Raw genomic sequence first — 21,179 nt, forward strand, 5'->3', positions numbered from 1 at the left:
AGAAGATAAAAAATATCATATATATCTCAACTCAAAGGCTAATGCATACTTAGTGGTGAAAAATTAGTAGATTCCCAACAAAATCAGACTCAAAGATGCCTATTATTTAATAATCATGGTGGAAATTTTTATCCAATAAAATTATACAAGAGACAGAAAAAGGAGGTATGAAAATTAGAAAGAAGTTACAATTGTCATCATTTGCAGATGATGTGATTGTTTGTTTGGAAAACTCAAGAGGATAAACCTGCAAAATATTCAAAACAATAACCCACTGAGGTGACTAAACATTTACTATACCAAACCCCATAGTAAAACATAGTGGAAGTAGAAAATATAATGGAAGAAAAAATCCTATTTGTAAGACCAACAAAAAGTTTCTAAAAATAAGAGAAATAAAAATGCTAGTGAAACACCTTTAAAAACTTAAAAAGTGAACACCTGTTCTTGCATAGAAAGACTCCAAGTTTTTAAAATGTCAAGTCTTAGTAAATATGAAATATGAAAATATATTACAAAGTTATAGTGACAAAAATGCAGTTTGGTAGGGTTGTGCAAACAGACACAATCCACTTCTGAAAATTTGTTGTGTAGACACACTTGCAAATGTATAATTTATGTAAAGATGTGTCTCACTGAAGCAGCTTATAATAGCAAAATATTGAAAACAAACTAATGTCCATTATTAAGGTAAAAAATAAATGATTGTTTAACAATGATTTATCATGTGGCCATTCTCTAAAAAATTTTTTTAAGATTGTTCTATTTTTAAGTGAAGAACTCCTTTGAAAATAAAAATATTTTTATTGATATGTAACTTCTGTGATATAAAATTCTGTGAAGGGAGAAGGATTTCTCTCTTAAAACCAGAAGACATTTTCACAGAGAATACAGTAGTCTGACTTGCATACCTAGCTATCAATACAGAACCTGGCCTATTTTTGGTAGTGAGATTTTGACCTTGGTAAAAAGTAGAAGTGGGCAAATCTAAAGAATCAATACAATGTTATTCTAAAATAAAAGGCCTTAATTTTTAATTGACTGTAGTTTAAGAGGTCCCTAAAAATACAGCATCCTCCTATTTTAAAATCTGGCTCATTTTAATACAAAAAGGATAACTCTATCAAAATAGCTGAACTGGCTAACGTTCTTATGGGAGTTGGTGTCTTCAGTGCAAAACACTAAATAGTAGGGATATGAGACCGTCTATAAACTTGTTAAGCAAATCAACAGTGTTATGTTAGTAACAGAAAGTACACATGATAATTTCATTTTGTCATAGCCAAGATAGCAGCAGAAGGAAACAGGAGTGTGGCATCTCTAGAATTCTCAGTGGTCTTCAGGATTCTGTTACTATAATTCTAACAAAACTCACTAACAGGTATATCTTATCAGAAAATTTCTTAAAGAGAGCCTTCAGCTTCCTTATCTCAGTTACCTTCTACTAACCTTCCTCTTCAACCTGACGAAGAACAGATAAATGCCTACTCACACTGTCAGTTTGTCTAAGACACTACATGCGCATGCCTGAGAAGAGGCCAACACTGAAATGAAAGTCAGCTATCTGATGTAGAAACGGATGTCTGACTCTCTAGAGCTTGACTTTCCTCTACTAAAAATGGTTTGGTTCCATAAGCCTTATGGATTCATGTCTTTCAAAATGTTCTCTAAATACCAATTTTAAAAGCTTTCATACACCGAGGATAAAGTGTACTAATTGCTTCAGGGAGTACAAAAACATATTAAGCAGAATTCTTGCCTTCAAGAAAATGATCTGTTTCCCTCCCTAGGACATAAACTCCAAGAAGGCATGGCCTTTTCCATCTTGTTTACCACTCCATCTCTAGCATCTAGAATAGGACTTGGCAAACAGAAGGTGGTCAAAATATTCATCAACAAGTAGAAAAACCAGTGAACACGCAAACAAAGCCAACATGCTTTGAACAAAAAAAGACTATGCCATGTTCAACTGTGGTACTATTCTAAGGGCAGCAGAAATTAAAAAGATTAGGGTAGGCCGAGAAGGCAAGGGGAAAATGGCAGTGGAGCCATCTCAGACAGAAGGATTTAGATGGAGAAGAGGAGGGAAACAAGAATGGCAAAGACTAGAGATGGAGAGATCATATCTGTCGGAGGCAAGTGAGAAGGCCTGGGTGACCAAAAGAGGAGGCAGCAGCTAGATGAGATGTGGATATAAGGGCAGACTGCAGAAGGCCCAGGAAAATCAGCCACTGGATTCCACTTGGTCAGAACATATCTTTCAAAAATCATTTTCCACATCCCCATTTTAACTTCTAAAGGAAACTGAGTCTCAGAGGAGGCATAAATCTTTAAAAAGCAATAGGGCAATGGGACCAATAACCAATCTTGGGGGCCCACATAAAGGTAACGTTTGGGTTATAAAAAAAGTCTTAACATAAATTCCATAGTTTACTAAAATTCATGGTTTATCAAAGAATAATAAAGGTCATAAGCCTGAATTCACTAGCAACTTTCACACAAAGATACATACACTCTTAAGTGAAACTTACTTACATCATCACAGCAGGGTAAATTTAATAGATTTTTTAGTAACTGTCAACTAATATTAACCAGAGAATGATGCTATTCACTAATTCTGGAAGACCTAGAAATACGTAGACATCAAAAGCTCCAAATGGTTCTTTGTTAAACATTCACAATTTTGAAGACAGCTTCAGATAAACCCAACAATTGAGATACTGTAAATATCCTTGCTCTTTCATCAATCTCTAGCTATATTTAGTAGCATGGTTTCCTTTGTTCAAGAATTATTTTTGATAACTGCATATTTATATTCTCAAAAGCAGAGTACTTTGGACATATTTGTTAAGTGAATGGATGGCTGCATGGATGGACAACAAATAAACCAAATGACTGCATTAAGCTGAGATGTAATGAATATAATGCTTCATATATGTGGATCTTAGATGTAGCCAGGGCTAAGGCTTCCAGACTTTCACCAACATGTCTTTCACATTTAGTTATAATCAGACTATGACTAAAATGGATAGAGGGAGCAGGAAAGTTTGGTAGCTAAGAGAAGAGTTACTCTAGGCAAGGATGATGGTGCTTATGAGGGCAGAGGTGGATTGACTGTGAAGCTAATGAAGGTTCAGCGTCAGAGCCTCTTGTAAGGCCCCTTCCAAGGCCCTGGGAGAAATCCTAGTAGTGTGTTCACATGGTCATATATTTCTGTAAAATTTATCAAAGTAAGGTATAATAGAATTTATTCTTCCTAAATGGGCTCTCAAAATAAGTTTCAGGCCCCACACAACCTCGGTCTGCCCCTGTGTAAGAGGTAGGAAGAGGTTGGTAGCAGGAGAAATGCTGGTAGTTACTGAGAACATCATTGGAGTAGTGGGAACAGGAGCTTGGATGCCAGTCAAATTTCTGGGCAGCTTGTTTTTTTTTTTTTTAAATACCATTTCTTAGGCTCATAGTTCTCATATCACGACTTTCCTTTCAGCTTATACATCTTCTTTGCAAATGAAGTCACAAGAGACATTCAGCTGTTACAAACTTCATGTCAAGCTTTGAAGTGCTATTTAATAGCAGAAATATTTGGCTCACGTGTGGGCTTTACAGCTATGGTAAATACCTCTTAGTTATCTGTCGCTATTGTTATTCCACACCTCCAATTTGGAGGAGAAATTCTGCATATGCATTGAGGCACTAAAAAAGATTATTGAACTCTATCTTAGCTCTTTTGTGAATGGCTTCCTTTTATTTCTTCTCTCATGGAACTAATACTTTCATCACATTGTACTGGTTATGGGTGGGAAAGCAGTGGATGGAGGGAGAATACTGATTATTACATCAGTGGTTGGCCGTTTCTCTTAGCTTCTTGACAGTTAAGTGATCAAGTCACTCCTTAATATAAGATCAAGGCATTTCAGGGACTAACTCATCTACCTGTTCTCTAGAAAGTGCTTTAGTAGACTTCGAACAAAATGCTTGCAGGGGTAAAAAGAAAAGAAACTGTATGAGATAAAGAGGACAAAAAACCCACCCTCATCTTGGAGGTTTCTATATGATTATTATTGACATATAGTCTATATGTCCAGGTACATATCAGAACAATATATCTAGAAATAGCATTTTTGAGAACAGAAAAACAGAAACAAAGGCCATGTATTAAGCATTTGGTACATGTCCTTTGTTGAACAATGACATTTTGCTTGTTTATGTAACTTAATTATTTTATGAAGAGATGACAGAAAATACTATTGCACTCTATAAGTTAAACACTTGACATTTTTATTCCTCAAAATGCAACATTTTAGAAGTCTAGATATGTTTATTAATTAGTGATTATTAACACCCAGTAAACAACATTATGTCTTGTAAAAACACAATCTCTCTTCACAGCATGAAGCTGAAATCTATTATTCCCTGATTCCATATGCTGAAATACACTCAAATGGTCACGAATGACCTTAAACATTAAACAAATGTAAATGAGGACAACATAGAAAATGCACTTTTGATTGATAACTAAAAGACCAGGTTGAAAATCATGTCCAAAAATGAAGTCCTCTCCAGAAGGGTAAGGCTGTCTGCACTGTGAAGGAAAGGCTGTCCTAACAATGAGGACCCCACAGGTAATGTCAGACCCTTTGTCTTTCTCTCAACCTACCCCAGGTTTTCTGGGAAACATAAGTGGTTTGTTCATTTATATGAGAAACACAGAATATGCTGTCCCCTGTGCCACCAGCCTACTCCCAACATTTTAAGCAGGATTTCAAAATACACATATGGACACTTCATTACATTCACCAATTAATATAAGAGAAAAAAATTATTGCTATTCCATAGCCTCACACCAGTATGTGTCATCACTTTGGTTTTTAAGCATTGTAGCTATTTTCGTGTCCGAAGCCAGCACACCAAGACCACCGGCCGCTAAGGCTGTACCGTGGGTGTGTCCAAGAGAAATCAGTCTGTAGGCTTTGTCTGTTAACGAGTAGTTTATATAACTAATAAAAAAAAAAATCAAACTGGGAAGTTGGGGTGGGAAAGTGTCTTCACCTTAGGGAAAATTCAAAATACCAAAGGATGACAGCTTCACAGTAATAAAGAAAACAATTAATTTAACAGAGAGTTATTCTAATGAAGTCTGTGGTTAAATGAATGAGAAAAAATGCACAAATACAGCTATTTCATGTGAAAACTATGAAATGATTACTCACTTCTCTAGATCCATTACCAACAGGGCAAAAATAAAATATAGCATCACAGAACAACCATTGTTTTGGTTAAGAGCAAGCATTCCTCCTAGTTTGCATAAGAATTAACAGAATCTAAAAGTGAATGGACACCTAGACTATTTTAAAATCATGGAACAGAGCAGGGTTTCTCAGTGATGGCACTATTGACATTCTGGGCCAGATGCCAGATGTCTTTGTTGTATGGGGGTGTCCTAAGCAACATAGGATGTTCAGTGGAATCCCTGGTCTCTACCACTAGATGCCAGTAGCAACACTCCCTGCTCTCCTACCAAGTCATGACAATAAAAAAATGTCTCCAGGGAATGCCAAAATTACCCTTGGGGGCAAAACTGCTCCTAGGCTGAGACTCACTGGAAGAGAGCCATTTAAGGAGTTCCCAGGCCTGACTTCTCCCAACCTCATACTGTATAATCATAAATCATCCCCAACCCAGTGTTTAATATACTTATCTTGTTTTCTCATCTATTAATTGGAGATAATGAGAGTGTCTGTCTGCCTCATAGTATTCCAGTGAGCATTAAATGAGACAACACTTGTAAAGTGCTTAAAACACAGTGCCTGACACACAGTAGGTGCTCAATAAATGTTAGCTGTTATTATTTTTAATAACCATCCATAGTATCAAGAAAAGCAATTTCAATGGGAATTTTTTAATGCAGAAAGGTATCTTACCAGCTCGATATTTTCTGGGTCTTAAACACACCAGCCTTCTGATTCCTTGTGATGATGTCTTGCACATCTACAGGACACAGTTAAGAAAACATCTGCAGTGATTGTGAACTGACCAAAAAAAAAAAAAAAAAAAGGTCCAGAAACAGTTATCTTTTATTTATTGATTTTTTTTGAGACAGGGTCTCGCTCTGCTGCCCAGGCTGGAGTGCAGTGGCGTGATCTCGGCTCTCTGCACCCTCTACCTCCTGGGTTCCAGTGATCCTCCCATCTCAGCCTCCCTAGTAACTGGGACTAAAGGCATTAGCCACCACACCTAGCTAATTTTTGTATCTTTAGTAGAGATGGGGCTTCACCATGTTGGCCAGGCTGGTCTTGAACTCCTGATCTCAGGTAATCCACCTGTCTCAGTTTCCCAAAACACTGGGATTACAGGTGTGAGCCACTGTGCCTGGCCGATCTTTTTATCATAGATGGGATGAGCAGAGTGAAAGGAGAAGAGCTGTATGTGGGGTGTGAAGCAAGATGCTGACTTGCCACAGGCAAGCTCTTTTACTTCCCTGGGCTGCATTTTATCACCTGAGATGGATCATCATGGCAAGCCCCAGAGTTATGAGTGCTGGTGGGAAATGACTGTCCCATAGGTGCCATGTCCTACTTGCTTAAAAGGGCAAGGAGTCCAAAGGCAAGCCTCTCTGTCAGCAGGGAGGGCAATGTCAGTCTCCTGAGACTTTCCAGTGTGAAGTATTTCCAATCTCCTAAATGCTACTAGGGAGGGGTGGAGAGGAGCAGCAGGATGAGACTTGGGAGGAAGTGAGAAGAAAAAGATGAAGAAAATCTTGGAGAATATTTGAGAGAAAATGAATTACTGAAGAAAGTCAGTTGAGTGAAAAGTCCCCTGAAGAACTGTCTTTACAGACTTATGCTATGGCCTTTGGCATGGAAGGACTTGTACAAAAAAGCCACATTTATGGAAGACATGTTTCCAGGAGCTGGTTCATTACATCACCCAGCGCCATATTTACAAGGGCCCATTGGAAAAAATTGTCAGGTTTCAGCACGAGGAAAGGCTGGTCTGCAGATCAAAGGATGTTGCTTCCACTTCCCGGCACTGTAACTCTTAGATTTGATCCTCTTTTTCTTTGCTCCAGCACCTGTGCAACTCAGAGCCAAATGTGTGGCCTAACTCCAACAACCACAAGAGACCCTGTTGCATATGTTTTCTCTACTGACCTCTATTCCTGGCTTCATCATATTTTCCTGGCTTTCCAATTTCCAACTGCCCTCACTTTCCCATTCATTTTATATGGTATATTCTATGTGTCACGGTAAGAAGCCTCAAAATCCCTCTTTTGGAATAAGGCAGGTTTAAATAAACAAGAAATAAAATAATTCCAGTGAAGGCTGCAAGTTGAACTAAATTGGGCCCATGGGGAGGACACCAAGCAGACAAGCGATGTTCTCCTATTGCTCAGAAAAACAAATTTCCTGAATGCTCAAAGCAAGCATTGACCAAGATCTCCCTGCAAAAACAGAGCCACAGGACTTTTTAACCCAAATCTCTGCTTGAACCACCAGGCACACCCATTTCTTCTCTGAGTGAATAAGCAGGTACTGTGATAGCTTTCTTCCCCCAGGGGTGGGTAGGAAAAATCAATTAGGTCTGCTAATGAAGGGCTTTGTTGAGGTTTACAAAAGTGCTATAATGCAGACTTTTTTTTTTCCTGGGTGAACTTTCCTGTATGCAAATTAAATACCGTTAAATTACATTCATTAAAAAAATAAAAGAGACTAATTTGCCTACTTGTTTTGATTAACTAAAATGACACATCGGCCTACAGTTCTGTCTATTTCAGGAAGAAAGTATTTCAGGAAAGTCTTCTAAATGAAATGTCTTGCAGAAAAGGACAGCTGACATCTTTATTCTGAGAAGAACAAAATTAGTAAAGAGTCAACTGACAACTGTTTTTGATTAAGTTCCCCCACACTCTGGCCACACCCTCCTTAGAGTTTCCATGGCATCCAACCGCATGCCATAATGTGCCCAGTACACCTGTAGAGTCGTATGAGTACATGACTAATCTATCAAGCAAAACATATTATTTTGTTAGTGGAGGTAATACTTTTTATAAAATAGTCTCAGGGAAGTTAAATTATATAACTCAGAAAACATATTAATAATTTTTAGTAAACATCTTAACACTATATACTTTTATACAATTTATAAACCTGTGACTCCAGGTGGTCAGGCTGAAGCAAACATATGTATTTATGTTCTAGAAGCAATTTTTTAAATAAAAAAATCGGCAGCAGTATTTAGGCTGCTTTATTTTTAGAACTGGACGGGAAATAAGTTTTGTGGTTTAAGAGGTTTTTTTAAATATTAAAATGAGCATGAGAAGAAAAAATGTCAATAGTATATTAAAGTATTACCTTAAGAGACAAATTCAGATATCCTGCTCCCCACCCTTTACTTTAGGTCAGATTTTGATGGTTCTTCTGGATGGCACTGTGTCCAATAATAGATTTTATCATTCTTCTGTGTCACCTCAGGGTAATAAAGGAAATCCAATCACATTGAGTCACTATGTCCAGGATAGTGTTCAACACAACGGGCCAAATCGTGTTCTCTGAGCCACACCCACCTTCTGGAGGACTTCAGTGGGAGGGACTGGGTGCAAAGAAAGCCTTAATGTGATTTCTGATTAAATGAATACAGAGTAATTGCCTCCAATCCCCTTGTCTAGGCATCTGGACTTCCAGAGCTACAGGATATATGTTTGTGGCTAAAAAGAAACCGGAATTCTATCTCCAAGTTTTCTTCTCAAATAAAGCCCTGTTCAGAGGTAGGGCTCCATTTCAATTTTGTTTCAGTTGATTTTTATTCTTAAAAAATATTTTTATATAATAGTAATTTAAACAAATTATATTACATGTTATATGTATGTATCATATTGTTAAAAATATCAGCCTCCTCCTGCAATTAGCAATTATTTATCAGTAGTTATATATACATTTTGAGAGTTGGCATGTTCTTTAAGCAAGAAAATATTTTAAAAATAATAACACTGTGATTCACAAAGCACCACTTTCTTGGTTTATGTTATCTTTATTTTCGCTGGAATACCAAAAATGAGGGTAGGAAACCATGAGATTATAATATAAACCCTATTCATTTTGATCTCTCAAGGTTTTTTTTTTTTAATGCTTAATGTGGCAATATTTGCTAATTTAAGGCTGCAAAATATTCTTAAATGTGCTTATTACTCACATGAATTGAGAAGATACCATAAAGGTACTGTAAACTCTGTTAGCAATGCCAATTGTTATGTTTATGGATGAGAGGCCTTAATTTCCAGAGCATGGTAAGGAAATGCAAGATGACGTTCACCAAATCATTTTAGTTTTTGGTGACCCAGAATGGTTTAAGTCGAAAAAACATAAGCTTTGAAGTCAAATGAACCTGGCTTCTAGTGCTGGTTCTGATACTTGGTGGCTGTGTGTCCTGGGGTAAATTAATCTCTCTGAGCTCCGTCTCTAAAACAGAAATAATGATACCTATTTGTTAGGCTTAATGGAGTATCACGTGTGATGGGCCTGGCACACAGTAGGTGCCCAATGCATGTCAATTCATTATCTTAGTGTATAATTCAGGCAAAGGCTTTGGTAGGATGAAGAGGCTGGTAAAGTAACTAACATGAGGTTTGGCAGTCATACTTTATTTTCTTTCCCTGCGGCTTAGAATTAATTACGTGAACCAGGCACAGTGGCTCACGCCTGTAATCCCAACACTTAGGGAGGTGGGGGCAGGAGGAGGAGGATAGCTTGAGCCCAGAAGTTCAAGACTGCCTGGGCAACATAGCAAGACCTCATTCTCCACAAAAAGGAGAAGAAAAACAGTTAGAATTAATTTTGTGAACATTTATACTGTAGAATTTAAATAACCAAAGTTATCAAAGAACTTCTGCCCTTCATGTGTATAAATGTATTCTAGCCAAGGCAAAATCTGTGTCCCACAAGGATAGGTACTAGATCTATCTTGTTCACTATTGTATCTTTAGCACCTGTAATGACATGCCATTAATATTGGTTGAATTAATTTTAATTTAATTCCAAAAAATACATATTTGTTGCGCCGCTACCCAATGTGAGGCACATAGAGTTTACTTATGACTCATCAGTAGATGGAAGTACAGCCAGCATTGGAAGAAGAAGCCTGGACACAGGAAGATGACCCGGTATTTCCGTGTTGTCAGCCATCTATGGTACAGGCTGCACAGCCCACACGAAGCTTCACTTATTAGTTGACTCAAGTCAGGGATTGTATTAAATAAAAATAATGGTAAACCAGGGGTGTCTCCTTTAAAAAGCACAGTGGATTTACCCATTTTTGGAGAATCCTAAGTTCAAGATCATGACCCACACTGTGCATACTATGGGGATAAGATGCTTACAGAGAAATGGGTCACCAAACATTGGAATTTTCTGCGTAGAACTGCTAGATGTTTACTAAGGCAGGGTGCTTGTGCTGGGCACATTAGTGATTGTAGCCAGAGAGGGTTACTCACCTTCAGGAGTTCTACTTTTATTCATTATGATTTAGAAGAGGCTTAGCATCAATAATAACTCAGTATACCATGTCTCTCTCCTATTCCTAGGTCACTGTTATCACAAGCTACAAACCTTACGGAGTAATTATTATATGTGGGCAGTTGAAGATTTCTTTCTTGACACTAAAGGGGCATTGCCAAAAAAAAAGAAAAGGAACATGTTTCACACTATTTTAGAATAAATTTGAGAACTGGACAAACCAAATGATCCCATTTCTAATTTATCCTTTGTTCTCTTGGGATACAGATAAAATGGCATCTGTAGGGAAGAGCAGCTCTCAGGTGTGGAGGCTTTGAGTTTGTAGACTCAGCAATGCAATTTAAGGACCAAGGAGACCTTAGGGAAAACTACCCATGAATCTAAGAAAATATTTGTGACTTAAAAATATTTACCTCAAGTCTTAATATCTTTCCAGATATCTCTGTTTAATAAATCTCAAATCAACATCTAGCTTTTCAGAGTCAAGTTGGAAAACTCAAGAAGACATAGGCAATCCATTTGATACATTTTAGGGAGATAATAAATAAACTCAAAACTGGTTGACATGCTTCTGTGATATAAAGATTCAGAACCAATCCATTCATTGCCTCACATACTAAAACAAATAGAAATAATATAAAATTAAAAGGAAATATCAGGAAATGCTGTTTTTTTTTTTTTTTTTAAAAAGGCAAAAATCAGAATCTTAGAAGCTTAAGAGACTAAGAAGATTCAGTTGGATTCATTAAATTCAGAAGCCAAGAACAACAAAAATAATTTTTAAAATGATAAGAATAATATACAGACCAATACTCAGATGCGATATGCCATTGCCAGGTCGATTTTCAATTACATTTCACTGATGTATTCATTTGTTTCTTAATGTGCTCATCTTGCCCATTAAGAATAATTAGCAGCTTTACTAAGAGATTTTCTGGCTTCTGGCAATGTTTCTCCCCCTTTTTTTGTTGACATCCACTTTTACTTTTTAGAAAGTAATTTTTGAATAATATCCTACAACTGCTATATAATTTAGACTTCCTAAAATTTTAAAGGAAAGATGTAAACAGTAATTTTTAAATAAGTTTGTTTCAATCTATATGCATCAATAGTATGTGATTCAGTGAATTAGTTATTCTTACAGAAAGTGGGCATGCAAATAGAAAAAAAAATCATTCATATTAACCTCAGTCAGTAAAACAGATGACAACGAATGCCAATTGTAAGCTCTGTTAGCAAATCAAGAATAACATTAGTATTAAAAGCAGGAAAAACACATTGCCGATTTTAAGGCTTTATGCATGCTTTTTCTCTTAATTAAAAAAAATTAGATCTAGTTACAACAGAAAAAGGCATACAAACATAGAACAACTGCATGGTGAAAACTGAACTCCATCAGGAAAGTCCTAAGAGATGAAATAAAACACACTGCCAATTTTGGTCTGCATCCTGAAAAGACCTACTTTATCTACTTTGTAAAGTTCTTCCCCTCCTGCCCTTTGGCACCCCGCTATATTAAACCCATTGTAAAACCCAGCACAATAAAGCACTCTCAGGGCTGAGCTTCTGAGGACCAAATGTTAAAAATCCATTTTCTTGGGAGGGGGCTGTACCAATCATTTCTTTGAAAGGCCGGCAGAATGAATACAGAATCTGAGATTTCCTCTCTGATTTCAAAAGCTGGCACGGCATCTTTGTTGTTTAAAGCAAAGGTGTGTTAATTAATGACATTAGCATTGCTTCCCTTCTTTGGGAGCTCTGTAGTTTAGCTCAATAATAATTTTAGAACAATTAGATTTACATACTGACTACAGATGTTTCCCATAGTTTGATAAAAGTTCTAATTGGTTTCTGATGCTATTAAATAAGACACCTGCTGACTTGAAAAAAACCTTAGGTTACTGGGCCCAAGCTGAAAGTTTCTGTGGCTAAAATAATCTTCTCTTGTCCAATAATCCTGCTCCCCCCACCCTCTAAAAATCCGCTGGGGCTGAGCTGGCATACCTGAGCTTCCTCTTGCTCTGTATTCCCTGACATAAGGAGGAGGAGCACAGTGAAATGATACATGGATACATGCACGAAATAACTCAGAATAAAGCAGAGTGAATGAAACAACATCCGCTCATCTTCAGGAATATTTTGAAAAACTTGAGACAGTCTCAAGAACGTGATTAAAATCCTGCATTTTAAAAAAGGAAGCACCTTTTGTGATCTCTTTCCCTTGTGTGAAAGGCCAAGATTGTGATTGGCTGTTTTTCCTTCCTGAATTTTTTTTTAAGTCTGTCAGGCAATTAGCTGGGTGGGGCTCTGTAGAGCATGCAAGTGTTACTGAACAATATTAGCTACTGTGCTTCTCGTTCCTCCTTTCTCCTGTTTGAGCAGCTTGATGAAGCTGCTGCATATTTTGAAAAAATCATATGGCAGAAGTCGAAAAAGAAAATCAGAAATAGATTGTATGTAACATGCCACAGAAATCAAAACTGCTTTGGCAGTTTAGGAGCTTAAAATTCAAATAAGTAGATTGTCTCCCTCATAATGTAAATGTAAGGCACACCAAAAAAAAAAAAAATCCAAAGCAAACCTATCTTCCACTTTTCCTCTCAGTTTCTAACAGCTGTTAACTGCCCCTGAACAAATCAGCTGGACTGCTAAAGTAGCTACATTTATGCTTGCTTTCTTAAAGTACAGTTCAATTTTCATGAACTCTGTGTACATATTAGGAAAGCATAATCTAATGGAGTTTGAACTGTAATAGCATAGCAGAAAAATAGAGATAGCTTGTATAATCCTAAATAAAATCCTAAATAAAAGGAAATAATGAAGAACTGACAGCTGTTCCAGTGGGGGATATAGGTACCCTCAGCAATTAGAGCAGGCATAATATTACACAGTACATACAATATCAAGTGCATGAATGTAATAACAAACATGAAGCTGGAAGTTAATATTTGCCAGCAATATCCAAATACAATAAATACCAAATAATTTATTTTACACTGGCAAATTCCAATGGAAATAAAAGAACAAGAATGCTTCAAAATTATTATGAAACAAATTTTCTTATTGCCTTGGGAGGTCCACAAAACATAGGCTCCTTTAATGAGAGATGTCTATAAAAATCTATGGAAAGAAAAAAACCCACGGAGTCGTATGCAAGGAATTCATATATTTCTACTTTTTCTTAATTACTTATCATGTATGTAGGGGGGAAACTCTCTTTTAATACCCCATGCTGTCTTTCTTTATATCAATTGTTACTCAGCCGGGAAAAAGGAATGAGCACAACAAACCCGTTTTCTATCTGAATAAGGATACTTCTGATGGCCTTTTCATTCCCATCAGTTAACAGAACTTCTTTGACATCTGCAGAAATAGCAACCTGAAAAAAAAAGGGAGCACAGCAAACAATGAGCAAATATGCTTGTCTGTGTGGAAGTGAAGACAGGAGTGACAAGCCTTCAGTATCATGCTTCCTCACCTATTTCTCTGTAACAATCTTCAATCTTTTTTCATTTTATGTCTGCATTATTTTAATCATTCAATCAAATCAGTCAATACTTTTATCATTCCATTTGCGGGAGCCTCTATCTTGCTATCATTCTGTTCGGTAATTGCATTGTGACAGCGGATGATGGTATTCTGAGAGGCTTTCATTTGTGGGCTTCTGTTTATCTAGTAGAGCCATCATACAAGGCTGTCACTCTGCCTTTCAGCTTGCTTCTGTCTGACTGCCTGATGCCCTTCATATAACTTTGCATTGCAGGCAGATGGCTTTGTGAGGGTAATTTTTTTGTGAGCTTTGACATGCTCGCACACTGGGCTGTAACCTCGACACATTGTATAAGAGCGACAGGTTTGTCAAATGCCAATCAGTGTAACAATATGCTTTTATTTGTAGAGACATAAAAACTTGTCTAATGCACTGTGCTGCTACATAATATCTCCTGAATACATGACTCAGAACCCAGAGAATGGGGAACGACGTTCCTGAATGGCCAATCTAATTCAAAAGAATCTAATTACTGAGCGCTCTGGATCATGTTTGTTGGTGTAATAATGCAGGCAAAACATTAGCAGCTATATCATGGTGCTCCAACTGTGATTCGCCGGCCTATTCCTGTATCTTAGCAAATGGGACTATAATCTGAAAAAAAAAAAAAATGCTTTCGCTATGGCAAAGAAAGACTGTGCGAGGCCTGGAATGTCACAACAAGCAATATTGACTACACTGAGGTAAAATGTTTCTGCTCATCGAGGCAACCATAAAATCAATATGATCCGAAAGTAAGTCAATCTAGAAGGTCTCTCAAGACCCGGCAGCTTGACCGCAGCTGATGCTGTTGACGGTTCTCTGACCCAGCAGTTGGAGGCCCTGGAACATTTTTCCTTTTGTTCCTCCCTCTGAATGGGATTGGAATGGAGAAAAGACCTACCATGAGCCCAGCCAAGCATGTCATGCCACCCCCTAGCTCACACACAGCAAGGGCCCTGAAAGAGAGAAAAGAAATGGTAGAACCCATACAAATTAGATGAAAATGGTCAGAGAGAGATATATGTTACAAGAACAAATTGCCATCTGCAGTAAGAACGGCGCTACCAGGAAGTTGTAGAGACATGACTAGGCTACCTCATGTCGTTTTGCGTTTTAAAAATAATTATGAAATAGAAAAGTCACAAAGCAGGCAAATCAGTGGGGGTTCCCTCATTAGTGTTCACTGCAACATTACCACCGCTGAGCTGAAAAATCTGAGAAGGTTCCCTTTTTTTCCCTTGTCAATGGCGCTGTCTTTTAGAACTAAACTAGCTAGAGTAGCGAAAGATAATTGTTAGGAAAGGATAACACTGTTAATCCACATTCATTCCTTCAAAAACAGTTAGACAAGTAAATGAAGAATATATATGAGTGTGTATATACCTATATTATAGTTACATACAAACAACACACACAAAATAAATAGATGCAATCCTGAATTAAAAAAAAAAAAATTCTTAAACAAACTGAAACATTTTGGAAAGCTGAACAGTCCCCATAAAGAACAATTACACAAAGAGCATTTAGCAATTAACACTTAAATCACAATTGACCCCAACACAACACAGTGAATAAACAATGCAGGGACATAATATGGTTAAGCCAGCAAACCCAGGCTAAAGTAATGACTGGGCTCTGACTTCACAGCTCAAAAGTAAAGCAGCTCAGAGTTAAAGCTGACAGTCTAGGGTGGCACTCTGCACTTACCTTCCCCTTTGTGCCTAAATATCAGCCCTCAACGTGTGACATTCTCGCCCTGGCCCACTGCTCGCTGATTGGAGCTCCAGTCAAGCTTAAGCACAGTGAGACGAGCAAATGCCAGACTTTCAGGGCAGCTCTGCAGCCCACATTCAAAATTGCCCTGTTCTTATTTATATGCTCAGATTCTTAGGATTGTTTCCTCTTCCCAGTTTGGGAAGTTTATTACCCCAAGAGGAGAAAAAAAGCAAAATTAAAAGGGAGGGAGAGGTGGGAATAGGGGGAAAGGAAGGAGAAGAAGCCAAGCAAGGACATTAATATTTCAAAACACACTTAATGAATGTTTGGTTGTTCAAAGCAATTATAGACTGGTTGGTAAATATGGACCCATAGAGCTTAAAAAAATACATATTATTGACCCAATCTTGTAAGTACATACGGTTAAAACACACGCTATGATCACTAGTGGCTTATCTGGAATCATAATGAGCTATTCAGGAAGTATACATTGAATGACTTTTATAAAATGAGAATTAAAATGAAAAACCTATATTTTCTGGGTCTATGAAACATCTTTAGAATTTTCAAATAAAGTTTTTTTTTTTTCCTAAATTCCATCCATGGGTTTGATCTGCAATGCATACTAACACTTGAAAACATGTATTTCCGTAGCATGAATCCATAATGGTAATTTATAGTTCACAAATACATATTGTTAGATATATAAAAATACCTTTAAAACCAGGGGTGGGATGGCATCTTTAAATAATAGCTGTGAGGTATTTATTTATCAGACATTCTGTAGTGACTTCCCCAGCAGAAGTTTAAAGAATGTCTTTATTGGTTTTTTTTTTTTTTTTTTTGACCTTCACAATCAGTAAGGATTGATTGGAGCTTCACTTTTGTTTCCCCCAAATCAAAGTGAAATAAAATGCCTTGAGTGGAAATCAAAAGCCTTTGACATATAGCAAAAATCTTGCTGTGCAATATTAGTACCCAAGGCAATTCAGATTTCACTTGAGAAGCAACATGTGTTCACTGTGAACTTTTTCCCCTTTCTTTCTGTTTTCCTTCTCTTCCTTTCTGTTTTCCTTTTTTAAATTTTTTTCTAACAATTTAATTTGAAGAATGTAATCATGGCAATTTTTAATATGTTGACTCAATATCCATCATGGGCTAAAAAATATCTTAAGTGCAGCTCTGTACCTGAATATATTATTGTGCTTGAGGCAGTAGTAAGCCAAAACCTCTTCAGATGGCCAGATGCCTAGAAAACACAAGAGGATAAACCTTATTATAGAAGTCATTCTTTCAAGAAATGGCTTTTAAAAATAATGTTCAGTACAAGCTATTTCAACTTGAATCAAACAACACTGTTATTACTTATAATATGTCATGTCACGAGTATCTTTTATTGTTGTTATTTTTATAGTGGTGAGATTTATAACTCTTTCCCCAAGGATAATAGAAAAATATCCTAAATGAATTATACTAAATTTTGATCACAAGACAGCCAAAACAGTAACAACCAAAATCACAAATATCAAAAGTTAAATTCTGATGGTACTTCACATAGATCTTCATCTTGTGCACATAAAATTAATTAGTATCAGTTGAAGACTTACTTATATATGCAGCCCATATTAGGCAAAAATAAATGGGACGATCACACACAGGAGTAAACAAAACCACTGAAGTCACTATACTTTTTTTGTTTGATTCCATGCTAATATTCTTAAACATGTACAATTCTGTCTTTTTTTTTTTAGACACAGTCTCGCTCTATCGCCAGGCTGGAGTGCAGGGGCGAGATCTCGGCTCACTCTAAAGTCCACCTCCTGGATTCAAGTGATTCTCCTGCCTCAGCCTCCTGGGTAGCTGAGATTACAGGTGCATGCCACCATGCCCAGCTAATTTTTGTATTTTCAGTAGAGACGTGGTTTCACCATGTTGGTCAAGCTGGTCTCGAACTCCTGACCTCGTGATCTGCCCACCTCAGCCTCCCAAAGTGCTGGGATTACAAGTGTGAGCTACCGTGCCTGGCCACAATTATGTCTTTCTTCAGTTAAATAAAATCAAACTGGAGTATAAGATTAAGAAATTTTAATTTCACCAACTTTGGTACATCTTTAAATTTAACAATAATTCTACCTGCTAAATTGCATGGATGGGCATTTTCTAAAATTATCATCCATAAATCACTGATTTCAAATACTTAGTCTTCATGAATGGATATGAATTGCTTAAAGAGAAGACAAACGTGCTTGGAAATTATAGTTTCTAGTTGTTATCACAGGATGGTAGGATTATAAGTGTTTTTAATTTTTTTCTTTATGCTTTTTTGTATTTTCCAAAATTTTTATAATAAACATATATTACCCTTATAATTAGAATAAACTGTAACCTTATAAAAATTATGTTTTGCCCCAATTAATCAGACTCAAAGATCAGGCAGAGCACCAGGCATCTTGCACTTCCTGAGGCTGAGAGCACCATGCAGTCCTGGGAACGGGTGGCAAGTGTTCTCTGACTCAATACCAAGCGCTCTGCTGATGGGTCTTAATGCAAGGTTGAAACATCTAAAAAAGGCTCTCCCCTAGATGAACCTCCAACTTTGAGGAGTAAGAAATCTAAACATTTCAGAGAAGAGGATGTCAAAGAAATGTTAAGTAAACTCCTAAGAGATTTAGGGGGTAAATATATAAACAGCAAAGAGGTGTCTCCATAGAGCATTTGTTGCAGGGAAGCCCAGTCAGGTGTACACACTACCTCAGACTCTCTGGCATTTCTGGTAGGAATGACAGCTTGGGAGAAAAACAAGGAAAACCAGCAAGAAGTGTTTGGAGTCATATTTAAGAGGAAAGTCAGAGAGGCAGTGGAGTGTGGTAGTTAAGATCACAGATATTTTGGAACCAGACTTATTGGGCTCCAGTGCCAGCTCTGCCATTCCCTTGTGGAGTGACCTTGGACAGGTTACTTAACCTCCCTATCCCTCATGCTCATCATTTGTAAAATATCATTGCAGTATTGTCAACCTCACAGGATTGGCCTGAGAATTAGATGAGTAAAATACATGCCTATGTTTAGAATGGTTCCTAACACGTAATAAGCTCAAAGAAAAAGAAAGCGTTGTTAATGTTATCCTCCAGCAAAGAGGGATGGAAAAGTGGAAGAGGGAATATGTGAATCCAAAATTATTATCCCAATAGCCAAAAAAAAATGGAAAACCATTTTGACCTGTTACCCCAAAACCTAATATCTGTCATATCTCCACATAAAAATAACTCTATAAAGACCAAAGTATAAATAAAAGTCTCTGAAGGAAGAGCATAAGACAATGCTCTACACCAAGTGAATATAATCACCACTATAATGAATTTCTTTATGCCTTTAGCTTAAGGTTTTTTTTTTTTGAGACGGAGTCTCTCTCTGTCACCCAGGCTGGAGTGCAGTGGCGCGATCTTGGCTCACTGCAAGCTCCTCCTCCCGGGTTCACGCCATTCTCCTGCCTCAGCCTCTCCGAGTAGCTGGGACTACAGGCGCCCGCCACCACGCCTGGCTAATTTTTTATATTTTTAGTAGAGACGGAGTTTCACCGTGGTCTCGATCTCCTGACCTCGTGATCCGCCCACCTCGGCCTCCCAAAGTGCTGGGATTACAAGCGTGAGCCACCGCGCCCGGCCAGCTTGAGGTTTTAAAAAAATGATAGGGAAAGAGTATCTAACTAAAATTTAAGCCTTGATTAAGTACAAAAATGTGACTTCTAAAATGCAGTCTTTTGTAATAGTTTTATAATTGTCTCAAAAAATTATAGAGGCTGATTTTTAACAAAATTACATACAAAGAAAAAAGTAAAAAAAAATCACGTAAAATTTGACCACTAGGATATAATCACTGTTAACATTTTGGACATCATCTCAAAAGATCTTTCTAGGCAAAAAGATATTTTACACCAATGGGATCTTTTCATGAAGATATTCAATAACCTGATTTTCCCTCATTCAATATATGGTAGATAGCTTTACATGAAAATAAAAATATACTTTACCTGCATCATTATTTATAATGATTGCTTAGACATTCTATGTGTGCATCAGAATTCATTTAACCAGTTTCCTCTTGAGAGACATTTAAGTTAGTTTCAAAGTTGTTGATATGATGAGATTATTGTGTTGATGCAAAAGTAATTGTGGTTTTTGCCATTAAAATCAACAGTAGTACAATATGACAACCCATCTTTTCCCAACCTATGGTTTTCTCTTTAGGTCAAATACTAGGAAATGGGATATCTGGTCAGGGGTTACATACATTTCACATTTTATTATATCAAACTGACCTCCATAAAATGTGTACCAAGTTACACTCCTAATCAGAGTGCTTGTTTCCTCAAAGCCTTGCTCAGATAGGATTTTTTCAATATACTAATTTTTGCTAATCTAAGTTTTTAAAAGTTATCTCAGTGAACATCAAAACCTAAATAAGATACCACTTCACACCCACTAGGATGGCTACAATCAAATAGGTTATAATGAATGTTGGACTGGTGAGGATGTGGAGAAATTGGAACTCTCATGCGCTGCTGGTGGGAATGTAAAATCATGTAGCCACTTTGGAAAATTGTGTAGCAGTTCCTTAAAAGGTTAAATGTAGATTATAATATGACCCAGCAATTCCACTGCTACCCAAGATAAATCAAAATATGTCCAACAAAAACTTATACATGAATGCTCATAGCAGCATTGTTCTTAATAGCCCAAAAGTGGAAACAACCCAAATGTCCATCAACTGACTAATGGATAAATAAAATGTGGTACGTCCATACAATGGATTACTATTTGACAATAAAAGAAGAACTGATACATGCTACAACATAGATGGGACTTGAAAACATTATACAGGCAATACCTCATTTTATTGCAGCTTTCTTTATTGTGCTTTGTAGATGCTGCATATCTACAGTTTTACAAATTGAAGGTTTGTGGCAACCCTGCACTGAGCAAGTCCATTGGTGCCATTTTTCCAACAGCATGTGCTCAACTAGTGTCTCTGTGACAGATTTTGGCCATTCTCATATATTTCAAAATTTTTCATTATTATTATATCTGTTATGGTGATCTATGATCAATGACCTTTGATGTTACTATGGTAATTGTTTTGGAGCGGCATGAATTGCGTCCATATAAGATAGCTAGCAAACTTAATTAATAAATCTTGTATGTGTTCTGACTTCTCCACCAGTCAGCATTCCCCCATCTCTCTCCCTCTCCCCAGGCCTCCCTATTATTAGGCTAATTAGTAAACCTACAATGGTCTCTAAGTGTTCAAGTGAAAGGAATAGTTGCATGTCTCTCACTTTAAATCAAAAGCTAGAAATGATTCCACTTAATGGAGAAGGCACGTTGAAAGCTGAGATAGGCTGAAAGCTAGGCCTCTTGCACTAA

At 37.1% G+C, this 21,179-nt stretch overlaps 1 protein-coding gene across 3 annotated transcripts in view; it reads right to left on the minus strand.

Annotated features, from left to right (window-relative positions):
• Window positions 1-21,179, minus strand: part of CAMKMT (calmodulin-lysine N-methyltransferase) — a 428,964-nt gene that overhangs the window by 51,153 nt on the left and 356,632 nt on the right. For all 3 annotated transcript variants that reach the window (XM_055242677.2, XM_063618090.1, XM_055242675.2), the window contains 4 exons: window positions 16,945-17,005; window positions 14,942-14,996; window positions 13,824-13,887; window positions 5,922-5,988 (listed from right to left, as the gene is read on the minus strand). In XM_055242677.2, coding sequence (XP_055098652.1) covers window positions 5,922-5,988; window positions 13,824-13,887; window positions 14,942-14,996; window positions 16,945-17,005 — 247 coding nt within the window. The remainder of the gene's footprint in view (window positions 1-5,921; window positions 5,989-13,823; window positions 13,888-14,941; window positions 14,997-16,944; window positions 17,006-21,179) is intronic.

The sequence above is a fragment of the Symphalangus syndactylus genome, chromosome 14, assembly GCF_028878055.3.
Source record: "Symphalangus syndactylus isolate Jambi chromosome 14, NHGRI_mSymSyn1-v2.1_pri, whole genome shotgun sequence".
NCBI lineage: Eukaryota > Metazoa > Chordata > Mammalia > Primates > Hylobatidae > Symphalangus > Symphalangus syndactylus.